At 37.1% G+C, this 17,270-nt stretch overlaps 1 protein-coding gene across 8 annotated transcripts in view; it reads left to right on the forward strand.

The window, feature by feature from the left end:
* KDM4C (lysine demethylase 4C) overlaps nt 1-17,270 on the forward strand; it is a 400,301-nt gene that overhangs the window by 94,897 nt on the left and 288,134 nt on the right. For 6 of the 8 annotated variants that reach the window (XM_020904553.2, XM_070480461.1, XM_070480462.1 and 3 more), the window contains exons 7-8: nt 8,338-8,441; nt 12,449-12,586. In XM_020904553.2, coding sequence (XP_020760212.2) covers nt 8,338-8,441; nt 12,449-12,586 — 242 coding nt within the window. Of the gene's footprint in view, nt 1-8,337; nt 8,442-11,559; nt 11,581-11,608; nt 11,630-12,448; nt 12,587-17,270 lie in introns of those variants that run through there. The other 2 variants (XM_070480464.1, XM_070480463.1) reach the window with 2 other exon arrangements.

Below are 17,270 nucleotides of genomic sequence, written 5' to 3' on the forward strand. Positions count from 1 at the left end.
TCTTAGAAGTCCCTGTATTTTTTAAACTGTTTAAAAAGGAAAAAAAAAAAAAAAACCATCCTCATGATGGGGCATTAATAGGTTAGCATCTGGGAATAAGATCTGTGAGACACCCGAGGCATCACCAGCACTTCGCTGAAAGCGTTCAAGAGTGTGTGTGGAGAGGAGGGAAGTTTTCTTGGGAATCAGCCATGGGTGGACAGCCCTGGTCACCTGATCACCTCTGACCGGTCGTAAGTACCACTGTTTCCTTGGGTACAGAGTCAAGTGTTTATGTGACGAGACTCTACACCTCATCTTTTTCTGTTTCTCTTGTTTAATAAACATCTGAAGGATGAGCTGAGGCTGTTGGTGCCCTAAGCAACTCATAATGCAGATGTGGACGAAGTATCTCTTCTCTTTTCTGTTTCAGCCTGTTCATGTTATGGACCAAATTTCCAACAAGGAACTCAAGGAAAATTTGTACCTCCCGTATTTATGCTTTCATGTAAAAGGGTTTTTTTGTTTGTTTGTTTGTTTTTGAGGGGGCTCATTTTACTTTCAGTGAACTTTTTTCCAAATCCTTTTCCCACTGTTTCTGTCCGGTTTTAAAACAAATTACAGTTTTGTATGAATTTTTTTAAATGTACATTTTGAAACAAATGATCAAATATTTTTGAAATAACTGAATAAAAGGCATAGAATTATTAGTCTAAAAAAAAAGATTATAGTATAGTATAAACATAATTATATATGCACCAGGAAACCAGAAATTCTTGTGACTTTCTTTACCGTAATACTTGCTTTATTGCAGTCATCTAGAAGAGAGCCTGCAACATCTCTGAGGTATGCTTGTATAAAACTCTGTGAAAGCATACTTGGGTAAATTTCAATTAAGTTGTCTTAATCAAATCTATTGCTTGTGTGAACATACCCTCTATAGGTCTGGTTTCTCATCTTTCCCCTCTCCTTCCCTCTCTTATTCCTTTCTTTCCTAAGTGATTAACAACTAACATCAATTTCTCCATACTAGTGTTTGTATATTATAGGAAATTTGATTTTTAAATGTTTACCATGGCTAAAACTTTGTTGATTTAATAGTAGCAGCATGTGTTTGTCATGTGAGATTGGAATTTAGAGTACATCTGCTCTATTTCTAAAACAATTTAAAAACATCTAATGATGTTTTAGGTCAGATAGAGGTAAAATGCACTTACAGTAAAAGCCAGTTGTTAAAACATACAGTTTAGTGAGTTTTGACAAATGTATACATTGGTGTAATTACTACTACTCTCAAGATATAGAACATTTCCAGTAGGCCCCAGAAATTCTCTTGTGCCCTTTCATAATTAATTCTCCCTACCAGCAACCACTAACCAGATTTCCATCTCTAGAATGTTATTAACGTGGAATTGCGCAATGTGTAGACTTTTCTCTCTTATAATAGTGCTTCTTGCATCTGATCACTTTTATGTTGTATAGAACATCCTTGGATGTGTATAGCACCTGGGAAATCCCATGGACTGAGGAGCCTGGCAGGTTACATTCCATTGGGTCACTAAGAATCAGACACGACTTAGGTACTAAACAGCAGAAACAATATTCACAAAACATAAAATAAACCATTGACCATTTTGAAGTGTACAATGCAGTTACATTTAATATATTTGTGTTACGTAACCATCACCTCTATCTAGTTCCAATAGATTTTCATCACCCTATAAGGAAACCTTATATTTTTTATTCAGTCATACTGTATTTCCCCTCACCCCTTTCTGGCCCCTGGAAATTAATAGTCTGCTTTCTGTCTAGGTATTTACATATTCTGAATGACTCATATGCATGAAATCATTTAATATGTGACTTTTGTGTCTGACATCTTTTATGTAGCATGATTTCTACATAGCAGTACCTCATTCTTTTTTATAGCTAAGTAATATTTCATTGTAAAGATATACTACATTTTGCACTTCCATTTATCAGTTGATGGACATTGGGTTGTTTCCATTTTCTTATAATGGCTAAGATTTTTGTGCATTATATCACTGGCTTCCCATAAGGATCCACCCAGCTAGGATAGCCACTATGGAAAACAGTATGAATGTTCCTCAAAAAATTGAAAATAGAACTAACATATGATCCAGCAGTTCTACCTCTAGATATGTATTTGAGGGAAATGAAATCACTGTCTTAAAGACATATCTATTACCTCAAATGTTCATTGCAGCATTATTTACAGTAGCTAAGATACGGAAACCACCTGTGTCCATCGACAGGTGAATGAATAAAGCAAAGTGTTATATGTATACAATAGGCTATTATTCAGGCATAAGAAAGAAGGAAATTCTGTCATTTCCTTCAACATGGAAGAATCTTGGATCCATTATGCTAAGTTAAAAAAGTCAGAAACAAACAAATGCTATATGATCTTATTTATATGTGAGAATTACAGAAACCAAACCTACAGGTAGAAACAACAGTTTGGTGACTGCCAGATGCAGGGGATGGTGGAAATGGGTGAAGATTGTCCCAAAGTATAGACTTCAGTTATGAGTAGGTTCTGGGGATGTACTGTATTGTATGGTAACTACAGTTAATAATACTGTATTGAAAGTTTCTAAGAGAGTAGACCTTAAAACTTCTCATCACACAGAAAGTAACTATTTCTAGGTGATGAATGTGCACTAAACTTATTGTGGTAATCATTTCACAATATGTACATATAGCCAACAATTACCCTGTGTATTTTAAACTCATGCAGTGTTATTTGTCGATTATATCTTGATATTGGGGAAAGAAAAGAACTCACTGAGGAAGATAATAATAGCATCCTGATTATATGGATGGTGAAATTGAGGAGCTGAGAGATTGTGGAAATAGTCAAGGCTATATGAGTTGTTGGACTTGTGTTAGAAATCATTGTCTCTGTAGGGTTTCTTTATTAGTCTCTTTTGTTCTGTTAACTATGTGGACAAGATAAGGGTGACTTCAGATAATTCAAACAATTAGGTTTTTGATCACTTAGCTCTCCTATTAATAGCAGTGTTAAAGTATGTGTTTGTTGTGAGCAATGAAGGAGAGAGGAAAGTTGGTCCTCAGGTAATCTTGTGTTAAGTGCCTGTAAGATGAGATTAAGATTTACCAAAATCCCATAGCATAGTTTGTACCTTACAGTATGTTGCCTCTCAAGTGCTTCCACCAAAATATCCCTACAAGAGAGGAGAATGAAATATTAGCACTCCACAACACGCATGCAGATTTTGCATCTTGTTCCGTCATTATGTTTGTTTTTATGCAAGCATAAACTAAATGGTTTAACGTGACAAAAGTAAATGCTGCCGAACGATGTGCCAGTTTTCTTCTGTGTGTCGTTCTGCACCTGTCATATTACCTAATGGTCATGGCGTATGTGAGGTGTGCTGGTGAGATGCTAGCTGCTATTTCCACTACTAGGTACTCGCGGGGTCAGTGTAGCACTGTTTCTTTAGTGGAACTTCTTGGTCTTCAAGATTGTGAAAGTCCCATTCTGTGACTGGCAAACTGAAAAATCTTATGGAATGCTGCAGTAGTAACATTCAAATATGGTAACTTTTAGAGAAGAATTCTTCCAAATATATTATTTAAAACTTGGGGGAAAAAGCAGATCAAGAAAGTAAACATAAGAATAGAAAATAAAAAGATTCTGAAAGGCATGTATTAAAGAACTTACTTCCAAAACTTTTAACACATACCTTGTTTTCTGTTTATTTAGTGACTTTCAGAAAACTGATAGTCTTCAGTTGAATTTTTAGTTAAATGTTATCTTTTCTATCAGATCTATTTTGGTATATTTCATACATGTGATTGTTTTCAAATTTATTTTCTTCACTTACTTTGTAGATAGCCGTGGGCTGAAATAGTTCTGAGTATTAAAAAAAAATACCATTTTGTATCAAATAGTATTCTGGTTATGTTGACTGGCTTAAATATTGAATAAAATATTTTTCGTAAATGGTGGAGTGAGGAGTGGGTGTGAACCATGTACTCCTGCAGGTATTTTGAGGTGAAATTCATTTTGAGATAGGTGCTTTGTGTCATAACTTGTGGTTTATCAGGTGTTTTCCAGGGTGATGTAAAATATAATTCTGATAGCCTGTTGAAAATATAAACTCTGAACCAGTATGAAGTTCTTAATATATTGCAAATTGCCTTCCTTCAGTGGTTTTCCAATTTAAATTAACTTATGACCAGTCACCACATTGTTCAAATCCTGATTACAAATCCATATCGAAAGGAAATTAAGTAGACTCCTTTTTCTTCATTGATTTTAATTTAAAGTTTAATTCATGCAGTGCTGAACAGAGGTACAGATTTGAAAAGTCTGGTAGATCCATTTCAATTGTATTGTTAAAACTTTTCCATGGGTTGTGTGTTTGGGGATCTCTCTGCTGTGCTTTACTGTATGGTGTAGATTCAGGACAGCTTATTATGTAGACATGCCATTACACTATGTTGTGCTTTCTCACCATTCACTGGAGTCTGCATTTTTTTTCTACAGGTTGTTTATTTCTATTTATGTATTATGAATATTAACCGTAGACAGAGGGCTGTATTAGATGACCAGATAGGGCATGATTATTCCTTTTATTCCCACTGGTAGTGTAGAGAATGATAGTATTTCTGACATTTCTGTTGGATGTATGTTTTCAGTTCAATTTATTTCAGTCACTTAATCATGTCTGATGCTTTGCAACCCCGTGGACTGCAGCACTCCAGGCCTCCCTGTCCATCACCAACTCCCAGAGTTTACTCAAACTCACGTCCATTGAGTCAGTGATGCCATCTAACCATCTCATCCTCTGTCGGCTCCTTCTCCTCCTGCCTTCAATCTTTCCCAGCATCAGGGTCTTTTCAAATGAGTCAGCTCTTCACATCATGTGGCCAAAGTATTGGAGTTCAGCTTCAACATCAGTCCTTCCAATGTACACTCAGGACTTATCTCCTTTAGGATGGACTGGTTGGATCTCCTTGCAGTCCAAGTGACTTTCAAGAGTCTTCTCCAACACCACAGTTCCAAAACATTAATTCTTTGGCACTCAGCTTTCTTTATAGTCCAACTCTCACATCCATACATGACTACTGGAAAAACCATAGCCTTGACTAGACAGACCTTTGTTGGCAAAGTAATGTCTCTGCTTTTTAATATGCTATCTAGGTTGGTCATCACTTTCCTTCCAAGGAGTAAGCATCTTTTTATTTCATGGCTGCAGTCACCATCTGCAGTGATTTTGGAGCCCGAAAATAAAGTCTGCCACTGTTCCCACTGTTTCCCCATCTATTTGCCATGAAGTGATGGGACCAGATGCCATGATCTTAGTTTTCTGGATGTTGAGCTTTAAGCCAACTTTTTCACTCTCCTCTTTCACTTTCATCAAGAGGCTTTTTATTTCTTCTTCACTTTCTGCTGTAAGGGTGGTTTCATCTGTATATCTGAGGTTATTGATATTTCTCCCGGCAGTCTTGATTCCAGCTTGTGCTTCGTCCAGCCCAGCGTTTCTCATGATGTACTCTGTATATAAGTTAAATAAGCAGGGTGACAATATACAGCCTTGATGTACTCTTTTTCCATTTTGGAACCAGTCTATTGTTCCATGTCCAGTTCTAACTGTTGCTTCTTGACATGCATACAGATTTCTCAGGAGGCAGGTCAGGTGGTCTGGTATTCCTATCTCATTCAGAATTTTCAACAGTTTGTTGTGATCCACACAGTCAAAGGCTTTGGCATAGTCAATAAAGCAGAAATAGATGTTTTTATGGAACTCTCTTGCTTTTTTGATGATCCAGCAGATGTTGGAAATTTGATCTGTGGTTTCTCTGCCTTTTCTAAATCCAGCTTGAACATCTGGAAGTTCTTCGTTCATGTATTGCTGAAGCCTGGCTTGGAGAATTTTGAGCATTACTTTACTAGCATGTGAGATGAGTGCAGTTGCCTAGTAGTTTGAATATTCCTTGGCATTGCCTTTCTTTGGGATTGGAGTGAAAACTGACCTTTTCCAGTCCTGTGGCCACTGCTGAGTTTTCCAAATTTGCTGGCATATTGAGTGCAGCACTTTCACAGCATCATCTTTTAAGATTTGAAATGGCTCAACTGAAATTCCATCACCTCCACTAGCTTTGTTTGTAGTGATGCTTCCTAAGGTCCACTTGACTTCGCATTCCAGGATGTCTGGCTCTAAGTGAGTGATCATACCATCGTGATTGTCTGGGTCGTGAAGATCTTTTTTGTATAATTTTTCTGTGTATTCTTGCCACCTTTTCTTAATATCTTCTGCTTCTGTTAAGTCCGTACCATTTCTGTCCTTTATTGTGCCCATCTTTGCATCAGATGTTCCCTTGGTGTCTCTAATTTTCTTGAAGAGATCTCTAGTCTTTCCCATTCTATTGTTTTCCTCTGTTTCTTTGCAGTGATCACTGAGGAAGGCTTTCTTATATCTCCTTGCTTATCGTTGGAACTCTGCATTCAAATGGGTATAATCTTTCCTTTTCTCCTTTGCTTTTAGCTTCTCTTCTTTTCACAGATATTTGTAAGGCCTCCTCAGACAGCCAGTTTGCTTTTTTGCATGTCTTTTTCTTGGAGATGGTCTTGATCCTGGTCTCCTGTACAATGTCACAAACCTCTGTCCATAGTTCCAGGCACTCTGTGTATCAGATCCGGTCCCTTAAATCTATGTCTCACTTCCACTGTATAATCGTAAGGGATTTGGTTTAGGTCATACCTGAATGGTCTAGTGGTTTTGAAATATTTCTATTTTTCTTTTTATCAATCTAGGTGTAGGTGCTTAAGCAGATATGCTATTCTTTGCAAGTAGTTCTTTATACCCTAATGGTTTTTTTTTCTTTTTTCAGATGTCTGATTTGTTTCCTTCTGCTGATCTATGGCCTCACGTGCTCTGTGGTGGCATCAGTAAAGCCTTATTTACTTTAAAACTATTACCGTAAAACCCTGCTATTCTATGAGGTTAAAGTGGTTCACAGTTAGGTAATGAGTGCTGGTGATTCTCTTACCAGATTGGTCCTTTTCTTGAGCTATTTATATGTAGTGAGCCACAGAGTGAGATCTGTAACGTTTCCAGTGGCCTTATCTTCATTTTGGCCATGGAATTAAATAGCATCTTTGCTTTTTTCTGCTTTACCCAGATACATAGCACATGCTTTCCTGGTGAGTTCTCTGTTCCTTTCAAGTCCTGTCTCTGTGGTTCTCCTCTGTCCCATCCACATTTCTCTTGTCTTTCTCATCTTGCTTTCCTGCTCTCAGTGCGGTGGTTTTTTCCTCTCAGTGAGGAAGGTGAAGACTAGAACATCAAGTATGTATGTTTTCTCTAGCTTATGTAACTGAGTTAATGAGAGTGTCTCAGACAGACTGCAGTGTTGAAGGTAGAGATGGAGAGAAACAGCTGGGTTTCAGCACATCATGTAGTGTTGAATGAATCAGTTGCTGCACGTTTAGCTTCTTCACCTAAAGGCCTCTTCAAGACACTCTTTCCATATAGGCTGGTGAGACAGGTTTCCAGGTTCTTGAATGGTCCTGACTGGGAGTTAGTTCCAGAAGTTTGTAGCAGTTAAAGTCCTGAATGTTCATTGGAAGGACTGATACTGAAACTCCAATATTTGGCCACCTGATGTGAAGAACTGGCTCTTTTGAAAAGACCCTGATCCGGGGAAAGATTGAAGGTGGGAGGAGAAGGGGATGACAGAGGATGAGATGGTTGGATGGCATCACTGGCTCAATGGACATGAGTGTGAGTAATCTCTGCGAGTTGGTGATGGACAGGGAGGCCTGGTGTGCTGCAGTCCATGGGATTGTAAAGAGTTGACATGACTGAGCGACTGAACTGAACTGAAACTATCTAAAATTAATCAGAAAGAAACAGAGATAGAAAACTGCTGTGTGTCTACCGTATGCTGGACAAGTGCTTCTAGGATGACTGCTTTTAGGAGTCTAAAGTAAGAGATTGCTCTGTTAAAACTGCAGATTTCCTCTTCTCACCTCCCTTAATATTTTATCCACTTATCAGATAATAGGTAGACTGAGTTTAAATTTGTTACAAATATTTAAGGTTTAGTCATTTTGTATTATGCAGACAACTCTTGGCAGATCTTTTTGTAAAAAAGATCAGCCTTTGGTTATAAAAATATGTATCCTTTAATTTTTAAGAATTCTGACTCTAATTTTTAGCACTGTGATTTTTGATGATGGATTTGGTCTGTAGTTGTGTAAAGCCGTCATTATATAAGAATACTAGAACATAAGCTTAAAAACTGATTTGAAATTATATCTTAATTAATGCATTACTGCTTGTATTTACTGTTTCCATTTAGGTTTTTTTCCAAGCAGTTCTCAAGGGTGTGATGCATTTCTTCGCCACAAGATGACACTGATATCTCCCTCAGTATTAAAGAAATACGGCATTCCCTTTGACAAGGTATATTAGTGTTACTCTTTAACAGAATCATTTCCTGTGTGTAGAATTTGTGTTTAAGACAAATTTAATGTAAACTAATATATCTTTGACTTCCAGTAGGATTTTTAGGGTATGAGGAGGAAAATTCAGATTCATGTTTTATTTAGGTAACAATTATTTACCTAAGTACTGATTTGAAATTACATTTTTTTTTAAAGACCCAGTTGGCTTTAATTCCACTTTTGTTAAAATTATGGTTAAAATAATTAACTATTTTGGAAAAGTACTAATGAAAGTACTAATTAGAAAAGTACTAATGAAAGGAAGTAAGAAAAGCTCTTGACATTTTTTTTTTCTTTTACATGTATCTATTCTTTTTCAAATTCTGAAATTAAATTTTTTTAAAATTAATTTTGGGTTACATTTACTTGAGATTTCATGCACTTCTAGTTCACTTGTAACAATAGTGAAAGTAAAATGTAGCACATTTGACAGTATAATACATAATTCTCTTCCACTGAAGTCTTTTATGTGAGCAAAAGGATTTATGTTAATGCCATCTATTTAAAAAAAAAATCAGTTTTTATTAACAGTTTGGTTGGTTAGAATCAGTGATTATGGTGTCAGTATGTTATTTCTAAACTCATTCAGACATAATACAATTGAGATTTCATTATGGATAGAATTGCCTGATGATTTAATAATCAGATATTGCTTCTTTGGAATATTTCTGAAGATTAAGTTTTGTAAGACTCTGTACATGCTAGATCACTCTTTCTTTGTGTCCATGGATCATTATTGGGTTAGAATTATTACAGAGCATGAGTGTTTTCATGTCAAGAAGCTGAAATGAAAAAAAAACTTTTGACAGGTCAATAAAAGCTCTCAGTTGGAGGAGGATTAAGTCCAGTTACTTGCAGAAACATTAAAAAATAGCTCTACTCTCTTTATCATTTTTTTATTTGACTGTCTTCCCATAATCCTTGCTGTTTTCCACTTTCAAAGCTTTTCACTTGTGACTAAATCTTTCCCTCTTCTTTATTTCAGGCCCTTAAAATCTGGTCATCCACCTATCTCCCTCAGCCCTCACCCCTGGGGCCCCGCTCCCACCAGTCCAGACTTTGTTTGAAGTAGAAGTTTTGCAAGGACTGGGAAACATTCTCCACCTTGGGGTGGTCCTGCTCACTCATGAAGAGTCTGTGTGGCAGTCACGCATGAGACAGGCTTGTCTCATGTCCCTGATGAGAGTGCTCTCACCACTTGTTTAGTTACATACTTCTCCCCACGACAGAAAGTGTGCCTTCGAGATGTGCACTATGGGTAATGTCCACAGGTGTGGGGGGGCTGCAGCACTGCCGCAGGTACAGAAGTCAGAGGCTGTGCCCCGCCCCCAATGGGGCCACTCCTTCTGGGGGCATTGTCTTACTTGCAGACGCCTCTAAAGCACCAGGCTTTCCAGTCTCAGACTGGGTCATCAGTGCACTTTCTCTCAGGTGGTTGTCATAAGCCTGGTTAAGCACTTTTATTTAAGGTGGGATGTTAGAAGGCAGAGAAGGAGCAGAATTGAGTCCTCCAAGACAGGGAAAACTCTGAGAGTTTAGTGCTGTTGATGGGAATTGACCAAGTTGTTTTTTGGAGGAGGGTTATGTGAAATAGCGGGGCTGCAGGATTGGCTTATTCCCCCAGGATGGAGGCTGTAGTAGCTTCTGGCTTCTTTGTAATATTTGGAGGAGACAGGTGCCTCGCACCTTTTTCTGGGCTGAGACTCTCCAGGTACTGTTTGGTAGCCCACCAAATGCACCATGTTCTTATCCAGTCTTTTGAGGATGGGGCATTTTGTGGCTTCTGTGGGAAGTATAATGGTGAGTACTTGTCCACAGATGGTGAGACACCAGCCACTTAGAGGGCTGATTGGTGGCTGCAGTTTTTCATATGAAATGTTGCCATTTCCCCTTCTGCCTTGATGAAGGATGTGTGATGACAGTGTGCTCCTCAAGAAGCTTATTTTTCAGTGATGATACTGTAACCTTGGACAGAGTAGCAGACTTTAGAATGACATTGATTCTTCCCAAGTTCATTTCTGATTCTACCACTTGGGTAGATTACATCATTTTTGTGAGCTTCAATCTCTTCAACTGGAAAATGAGGATAATAAGAGTACCATTTAATAGGGCCATTATGAGGATGAAAAGAGATTATCTATATGAAGCGCTTTGCATAGTATAGGTAATATAATAATGCACTCTTCCTCCTCAGTTCAACCTTTACTCTTTAGGCAATCATTTCCCAGTTGGACTAACATTTTTTTCTTTTTTTTTCAGTGTATTTGTGCATATTCTTATGTGTGTGTGTACAAGTATATATATATATGCATGAAAAAGTATGTTTGCCAAATAGCTAATGTCTGCTTTTCGATTATGTGTACTACCCTCTCCACCATTTTTCGCTGTATGGAATTATGATGCTTGGTTGGTCTTAAAAAGAACTTGTTCTTTTCTGTCTGTATACCCTTTTAAAAAAAAATCAGTTTATTTCATAGAGGCAGTAAATTAGCCTTATATTTTAGTTAATTGGGACTGACCTGTTTCTAGAAACTATATAGGGGCATAATATTTAGTGTCCCATTTAATGGGAATAGGTACTTTTCAGCATGGCAAGAAAGGAGTTTTCCAGGTAGAGTAGGGAAGAACTATAGATGAGATACAGTGGAGCAATGAAGCTCATTTCCTTATCCCACTGACAGCAGTCTTACCCTCTTCCCCCCAACTCCCCTTTATAGGGCTAGTGACAGTTGAGCAAAGTAAGTTTTATTTCATCACATGGTACAAGGAATGCCTTATTTCCAAGCACAATTATAATTAATGAGATTCAGTGAGATTAGAAAAGGAGAGAATCAGGCTGTATTCTCACGTGGCTTGAAATGATGGAACTGGAACCATGTTGAACCCTGATAAGCCATTCTCTGCCTGCCAGGTGGCAGCTGAATGGCTGCTCATTGCAATAGAACACCTGGTGGGATGTCACAGGGGGCAGGGGTGATGAGCTAAATTCTAGAATTGTTGGGAAGGAAAGTACTTCCACATGCAACATTTTAGCATTCCTGTAATGGTTACTGAGTGCAGGATGTGCACATGTATTTATACAATGTGTTTCCACACAGGTGCATACTTACATATTTGTTTCTTGAACCAAGGTGACTGAATGAATCAGTGAGTTACAGATTTGATACTCTTGTATTGAGCAGACAAGTTTAAAAAAACATTGATAAATTTAGCTTCACTATTCTTCCATAGCTCCTTGTATGTTTTGTATGTTTTGGTGAGTGTCGGAAAAAAAAATAAGCAGATTTCTTTAAAAGTTAGGAATGAACTGAATACATTTTTATCTTTGCTTTTAGGTTGATGGCTGATTGACCCAAGCTATTTTAATTATATTTGCAAATGCACTCACTCACACCTACATACCCATATGTTGTACATATATTTGAATAATTATTTGATAGAAATTTTACTGTTAAATGAAATATAGTTAATTGAATGTTTTCCAGGTGTAATGAAAGGACAGTTTATTGAATACAATCAACTCTTTAGCAATAAGAATTCATAACATTCAGTGTGTGTTGCCAAAATTTTTATAGCTGTAACTTGAAAAATGTCATTTGTGATATGTCCTGTTTTATAATGCCAGTAATGTGAGTTTTTTGAGTATTAAAATGTGTTGAATGCTATTATGAACACTTTTTAAAATAACATAAAGCAGACATCTTCAAATAAAATATAATTTCTCTGGTTATGGGCTGAATGATTGAACTATTGCCAGAGGGTCATCTGTTTAGAAAAGTTTTAAAAGTCTCCTGAAAAACTATTAAAGAATTAAGTGAAGAATCTGGGGGCACCTCTTTTATACTAGTATAGCTTGGACATCATAACATTTTTTTTTCTTTTTTTAAACAGGAAATATATTTTAACTGTATTTGCAATTTGGGATGCCTTATAATTGGGAAATATTATATGTCCTCTACCCTGCAGATCACCCAGGAAGCTGGAGAATTTATGATCACTTTCCCATATGGCTACCATGCTGGTTTTAATCATGGTTTCAACTGTGCAGAATCTACAAATTTTGCTACTGTCAGATGGATTGACTATGGGAAAGTTGCTAAATTGGTAAGTTATGCTTCAGAAAATAAAGCATAAATTAAACGTGTATTCTAGTTATTATAGTGGGAAAGCTGTGATCACATGCAGCATTTATTTTTCCTCCTCAATGATGTTGTGTGCCTGTGACCATAGTAATTTATTCCAGACAGATATATTTATTTTACATAGGCTATGTTAATATTTGTAGCAACATTTTTTGTTTTGAGATTAATGTGGAGCAGTTTACTTTGAGAGGCAATTTTATGCAACCGAGGCTTGCTTTCTTTCTTAAGGCCATCTTGTTTGTTTGTTTTTTTGTGAGATTTTCCAGTGGCTTCCTGTGATTCCATATTAGGTGGACTTGGCACCTTCCATGTTAGAGTTCAGTCCATGGCTTAGAAAACAGCTATTTACACAGGAAAGTGTCTGGTAAAATTGTAACAAGATGTTAAGGAAAGATGGTAAGAAGAAATGATTCAAACTGCCCTTAGCACAGAAATGAATTTCTTGAAAGTAATAATATAGAACATACTTTAATAAGAAATATATCTTCATGTTAGATTTGGTATAAAAATTTGTGTCTCCTACTCAGTGTATTTAATTTAGTTCACAAACTGTGTATTTTCATTCACAAGCAACTGGGTTAAATTTTATTAATTGCCCCCCTGTGGAGTTAAATAGAGGACATTTTCAAAGTGACAGTAGCTTCTATTAGGTTTCTTCGTTTCCTGTGGATTTTAAGGCAGAGGTGCATGCTGGCAGAGGGTAGATTCTTAATGAAACTATGTGTTTCACAGAGTATGTAGAATTGCTCTATATTTAGTGGAAAATGGCACATAGAGTCTATGTGGCCTCTTGTGGCCCCTGCATGGTCCAGGCAAATATTCATTCCGCATGATAAAACTTTTGTGTGGAACCATTGAGTGAACGTGGATAGAGATATATTCAGGGAAGACAACTCTAGGTTTACTTTACATGCACATTTAGAAAATTGCGTAATATTTTAAAATAAGAATATAGCCCTTTGGCAGCTCAAGCATTTGAGTGAATTCATAACATAAAAGAAAGCTCCTGCTATTAGAAGACTTTCTCGGTTCTGAGTAATTTTTATTTATGAGGGGTCATTTAGAAAGAAGTAGAACTGAACTACTTCTTTCACATCCTTCTTATTACAATAAACCTAATTAAAAAAAAAAAAAAACCCAGAAAGCTCAGTGTATGTACCTTGGCCAGCTACTGCCATTATTTTGCAGAAAAGTAATGCCTATATCTACATCAAAACAGTGTCATAATCCTGAGGTTATAAAAAGGTATGCTATTTTATGGTTTGCATCTTTAATCATTGACATAATAAGTCAACTATCCCAGCTGTTCAATCACCAGCAAAATCAGTTTGTGCTTATTTACTGTAGCTTTCAGTTTCATCAGTAGTTCTGAGTATTGGCTTCTCCCCAAGTCTAAAATATCCTGAATGTGTTTCCACCTTTCCATGTGGACAGAGTAGGAGTGGAGTGTGACCACGTAAGAGAGGTTGATAGTGGACCTCTCTGAAGCCTCAGCTGATAAGCCCAGAACTCTGTGGGATTGTTCAGGAAGCAGAGCACCTTGGTCGGGGAGGCATGGATCTGAGGCCCAGCTCTTCTTTTTGCTAACCAGAGAATATCAGGAAAGTCATTTCTTCTTTTTGTTTCTTTCTATAACCTAAGAATACCTCTTTACCCCATAGATTTGTTGTGGGGATGGGGGTGGAAAACTTAGGTATGTAGATAGTCACTCATGCTGTGTTGATTTATATCATTCAGTTTAGTCAGAGGATATGACGAGATGTTCAGTGGCTATAATGCAGTGTTGGACAGTTAATTTAAAATTCATCATAGTTACATGTGTTGGAGATGATTTTAGATGTTGTCTCCACCCTTTTCTTAACTCTTAGTGAGGTGGTTCTACTCACCTAAATAATAATAATAAAAATGTATTAATTTTTTATTGCAGCTGTAGCAAGTTCCCATAAAATTACCATAAAATTAGTGGCTTAAAGCAATACTCTTTTTACTGTTTTGTAGTCCTGTAGGTTATATGTTTAACATTGGTCTCACCAGCGAAATCAATGTGTTTGCAGGGCTGCATTCCTCACTGGAGATTCTGGTGGAGAATCTACTTCTTACTCAGTGAGATTGTTGGCTGTTAGTTCCTTGTGGTTGTAGGACTGAGTTCCTATTTCCTTGCTGTTGTCAGCCAGGTCTTTGCTCCTTGAGGCCTGTCTCAGGTCCTTGCTGTGGTCCCCTACATTTCAGAGTAAGCAATCCACAATATCCCTTTTGTCATAAAAGATAGCATATTCACAGATATCATATTCAAAGATAGCATATTCACATATTCATATCCTAGAAGTGGGGTCTAGGATACGGATATCTTCACTGTTAGGGTGGGACCAAGTGAGGTGTGGGAGTGTGGGGGGCAGCATTCTGCCTACATCAGAGATTTTCAGTTAATAATTGACATGGTGATATATATTGATTTTTTTCAAGTCTGTTTCTATAGGCAATCTTATGGATTTACTGTGGTGTATGTGTGGGTATGTGTATGAACGTGTAATTTTTAATCTTAGGAAAATTTGTAAGTTGGGCAGTTTTTGTGTTTTGCTGGAGAAAAATATAATGTATAGTGAATTAATTATGAATTGTATTAAAAGACAAATTTTAGCTTTGAGAATGACCACATTTGTTTGTCTTAATCCTTTGTGCTCTTTAATTCATTCTAAACGATAACTATTTAAAAAACAGTTATTTTTCACAAGTGATAATGAGTTATACATTTAGGGGGATAATTTTTTTAAAAATGGCATACTTTTTTGTAGTTGAAGCACTGGGAAATGACTGCTGCTTTACCTGTCACATGTTGATTTGACTATGTAAAAGTATCTGATAAAGTGTCTGGTGCAGCATTAATTAACATGGGGGCAGAGTGAAGAATCTCAACTGATAATATTTTGTATATTACAAACCAATATTTCTGTTTTCATAACTTAGAAAAGAGCTGTTACAGGAGGTTATTTTTTAATTAAAAAAGTAATTTTGAAAAGATAACCCCAGGCTCACCAATAATATTTGTGGTCTTTGTTTAGCAGCCAACAGGCTTTGGTAAGGGACCTTTTAAGCCACTCAAGTAACTTAATATGGATGGGGAGAGAGTTCTGTTTTTTCAGGTAGAGCTTGTCTGTTGTATGCCAGGCACTGTGTATGTTTCTGTGAATTCATCCCTTGGAGGCTGAATTGTTTGATGGGAGCCAGAAGTAAGTAAGAGTAGTGTTGGCACCGCCGAGCATCCAGGACTGCTTCCTTTGCTCTTGGCTGCTTCACCGCTAGTGGTATCGCTGGAGCAGGATGGGAGATGGGGTTTCTGTGGATTTCCTTTGAATGTATTACTGATCTCTTGGTATGTGGTATTTGTTCATGAAACCTTCCCTCCATTTAAGGTATGGCTCACATTGACTAAAAAGAACATCCATCCCAATGTTTGTGCTATTCCCAAATACTCATCTTCCAAATTCCAGCAGATTCTTTAACCTTTGATGTACTCAACTAAATAATAATAATAATAATAGCAACAACAATGATTATTGTATGTGGATATTCCATTGCCTGTCAGTGTATTCCCCATTTTTCAGCACTTAATTCAGATGACTCTTTATTATAGTATCTACCCAAACTGCCTCATCTTTTATATAAGGCTTCTTTTGTGCATAGATTGTAGAACAGGTCTTCAGAAAATGGGTATAAGTGTGAGCCATGACAACTTAATTTGACTATCCTTGTTTCTAAAAATTTCTGCTAATGCCCCCAACTTTGGTATTCCTCTTGTTCCTATCTTTCCCTCTCTTTTCAGGATCATTCAGCTCTTTTTTGCCTTGACCTGCCAAATATAGCAAACCAAATCCTGCATGATACTGTAGAAAAGAACAGCCTTGCCTTAAGAGGACCCACTTACCTAAGAAAGTGGTTCTGTAATGGTTTTCCTCATTTCATTTATCAGAATTAAGGTTTTCATTGAAAAAAAAAGAAATGTTCTAGGTGGCCTTGTGCTCATATTCCTGCTGTCAGGCAGAGTTCAGCTTCGGTGAGTGCCCCACAAGTTTCTTCTTTGAAATAGGAATTGTGCTACATGCTTGTACAAAAGGAATTGTTTTCTTTGTCTTCAAAGAACTTTCATAATGAGCAGGAGGGTTTTTAATAAACCTCTTTTGCAAAGCTGTAATATGTGTGGAACATACCATCCAGTTATTTTAGACATCTTTCTAGCTTTGAATATCAGAGTAATCTAGAGTGGAATACTGTATACTTTTTTTTCTAGTAGAGATTTTAAAATATCCACCAGATTGCGTAGCAGTTGAACTGAGATATCTGTGCATATTTGAGATGAGTGTTTTCTGCCTCTGGAGCGTTCTTTCCTTCTGGGGTGAGATGGAGTCCGTGGTTACTCCTGCTCAGCAGCTGTGGTGGCATTCACGGGGCTCCTTCCTGGCTAGGTTGGATCAAAGAGCTGGCCTGCAGGTTGTATTTCATTTTTATGTTTGGTGGGATGAAGTGCAGTTGTTTTGCTGTTAGGTTTGATGGATTTGTTTGCCACTGCATTCATTAGCTTCACATCAAAAAACTGACAGGCTGTTAAATGAAACTTTGGCTTAGATTTTCGGCTTGACTGTTTGGAGACG

This window comes from Odocoileus virginianus, chromosome 18 (genome assembly GCF_023699985.2).
Source record: "Odocoileus virginianus isolate 20LAN1187 ecotype Illinois chromosome 18, Ovbor_1.2, whole genome shotgun sequence".
NCBI classification, from domain to species: domain Eukaryota; kingdom Metazoa; phylum Chordata; class Mammalia; order Artiodactyla; family Cervidae; genus Odocoileus; species Odocoileus virginianus.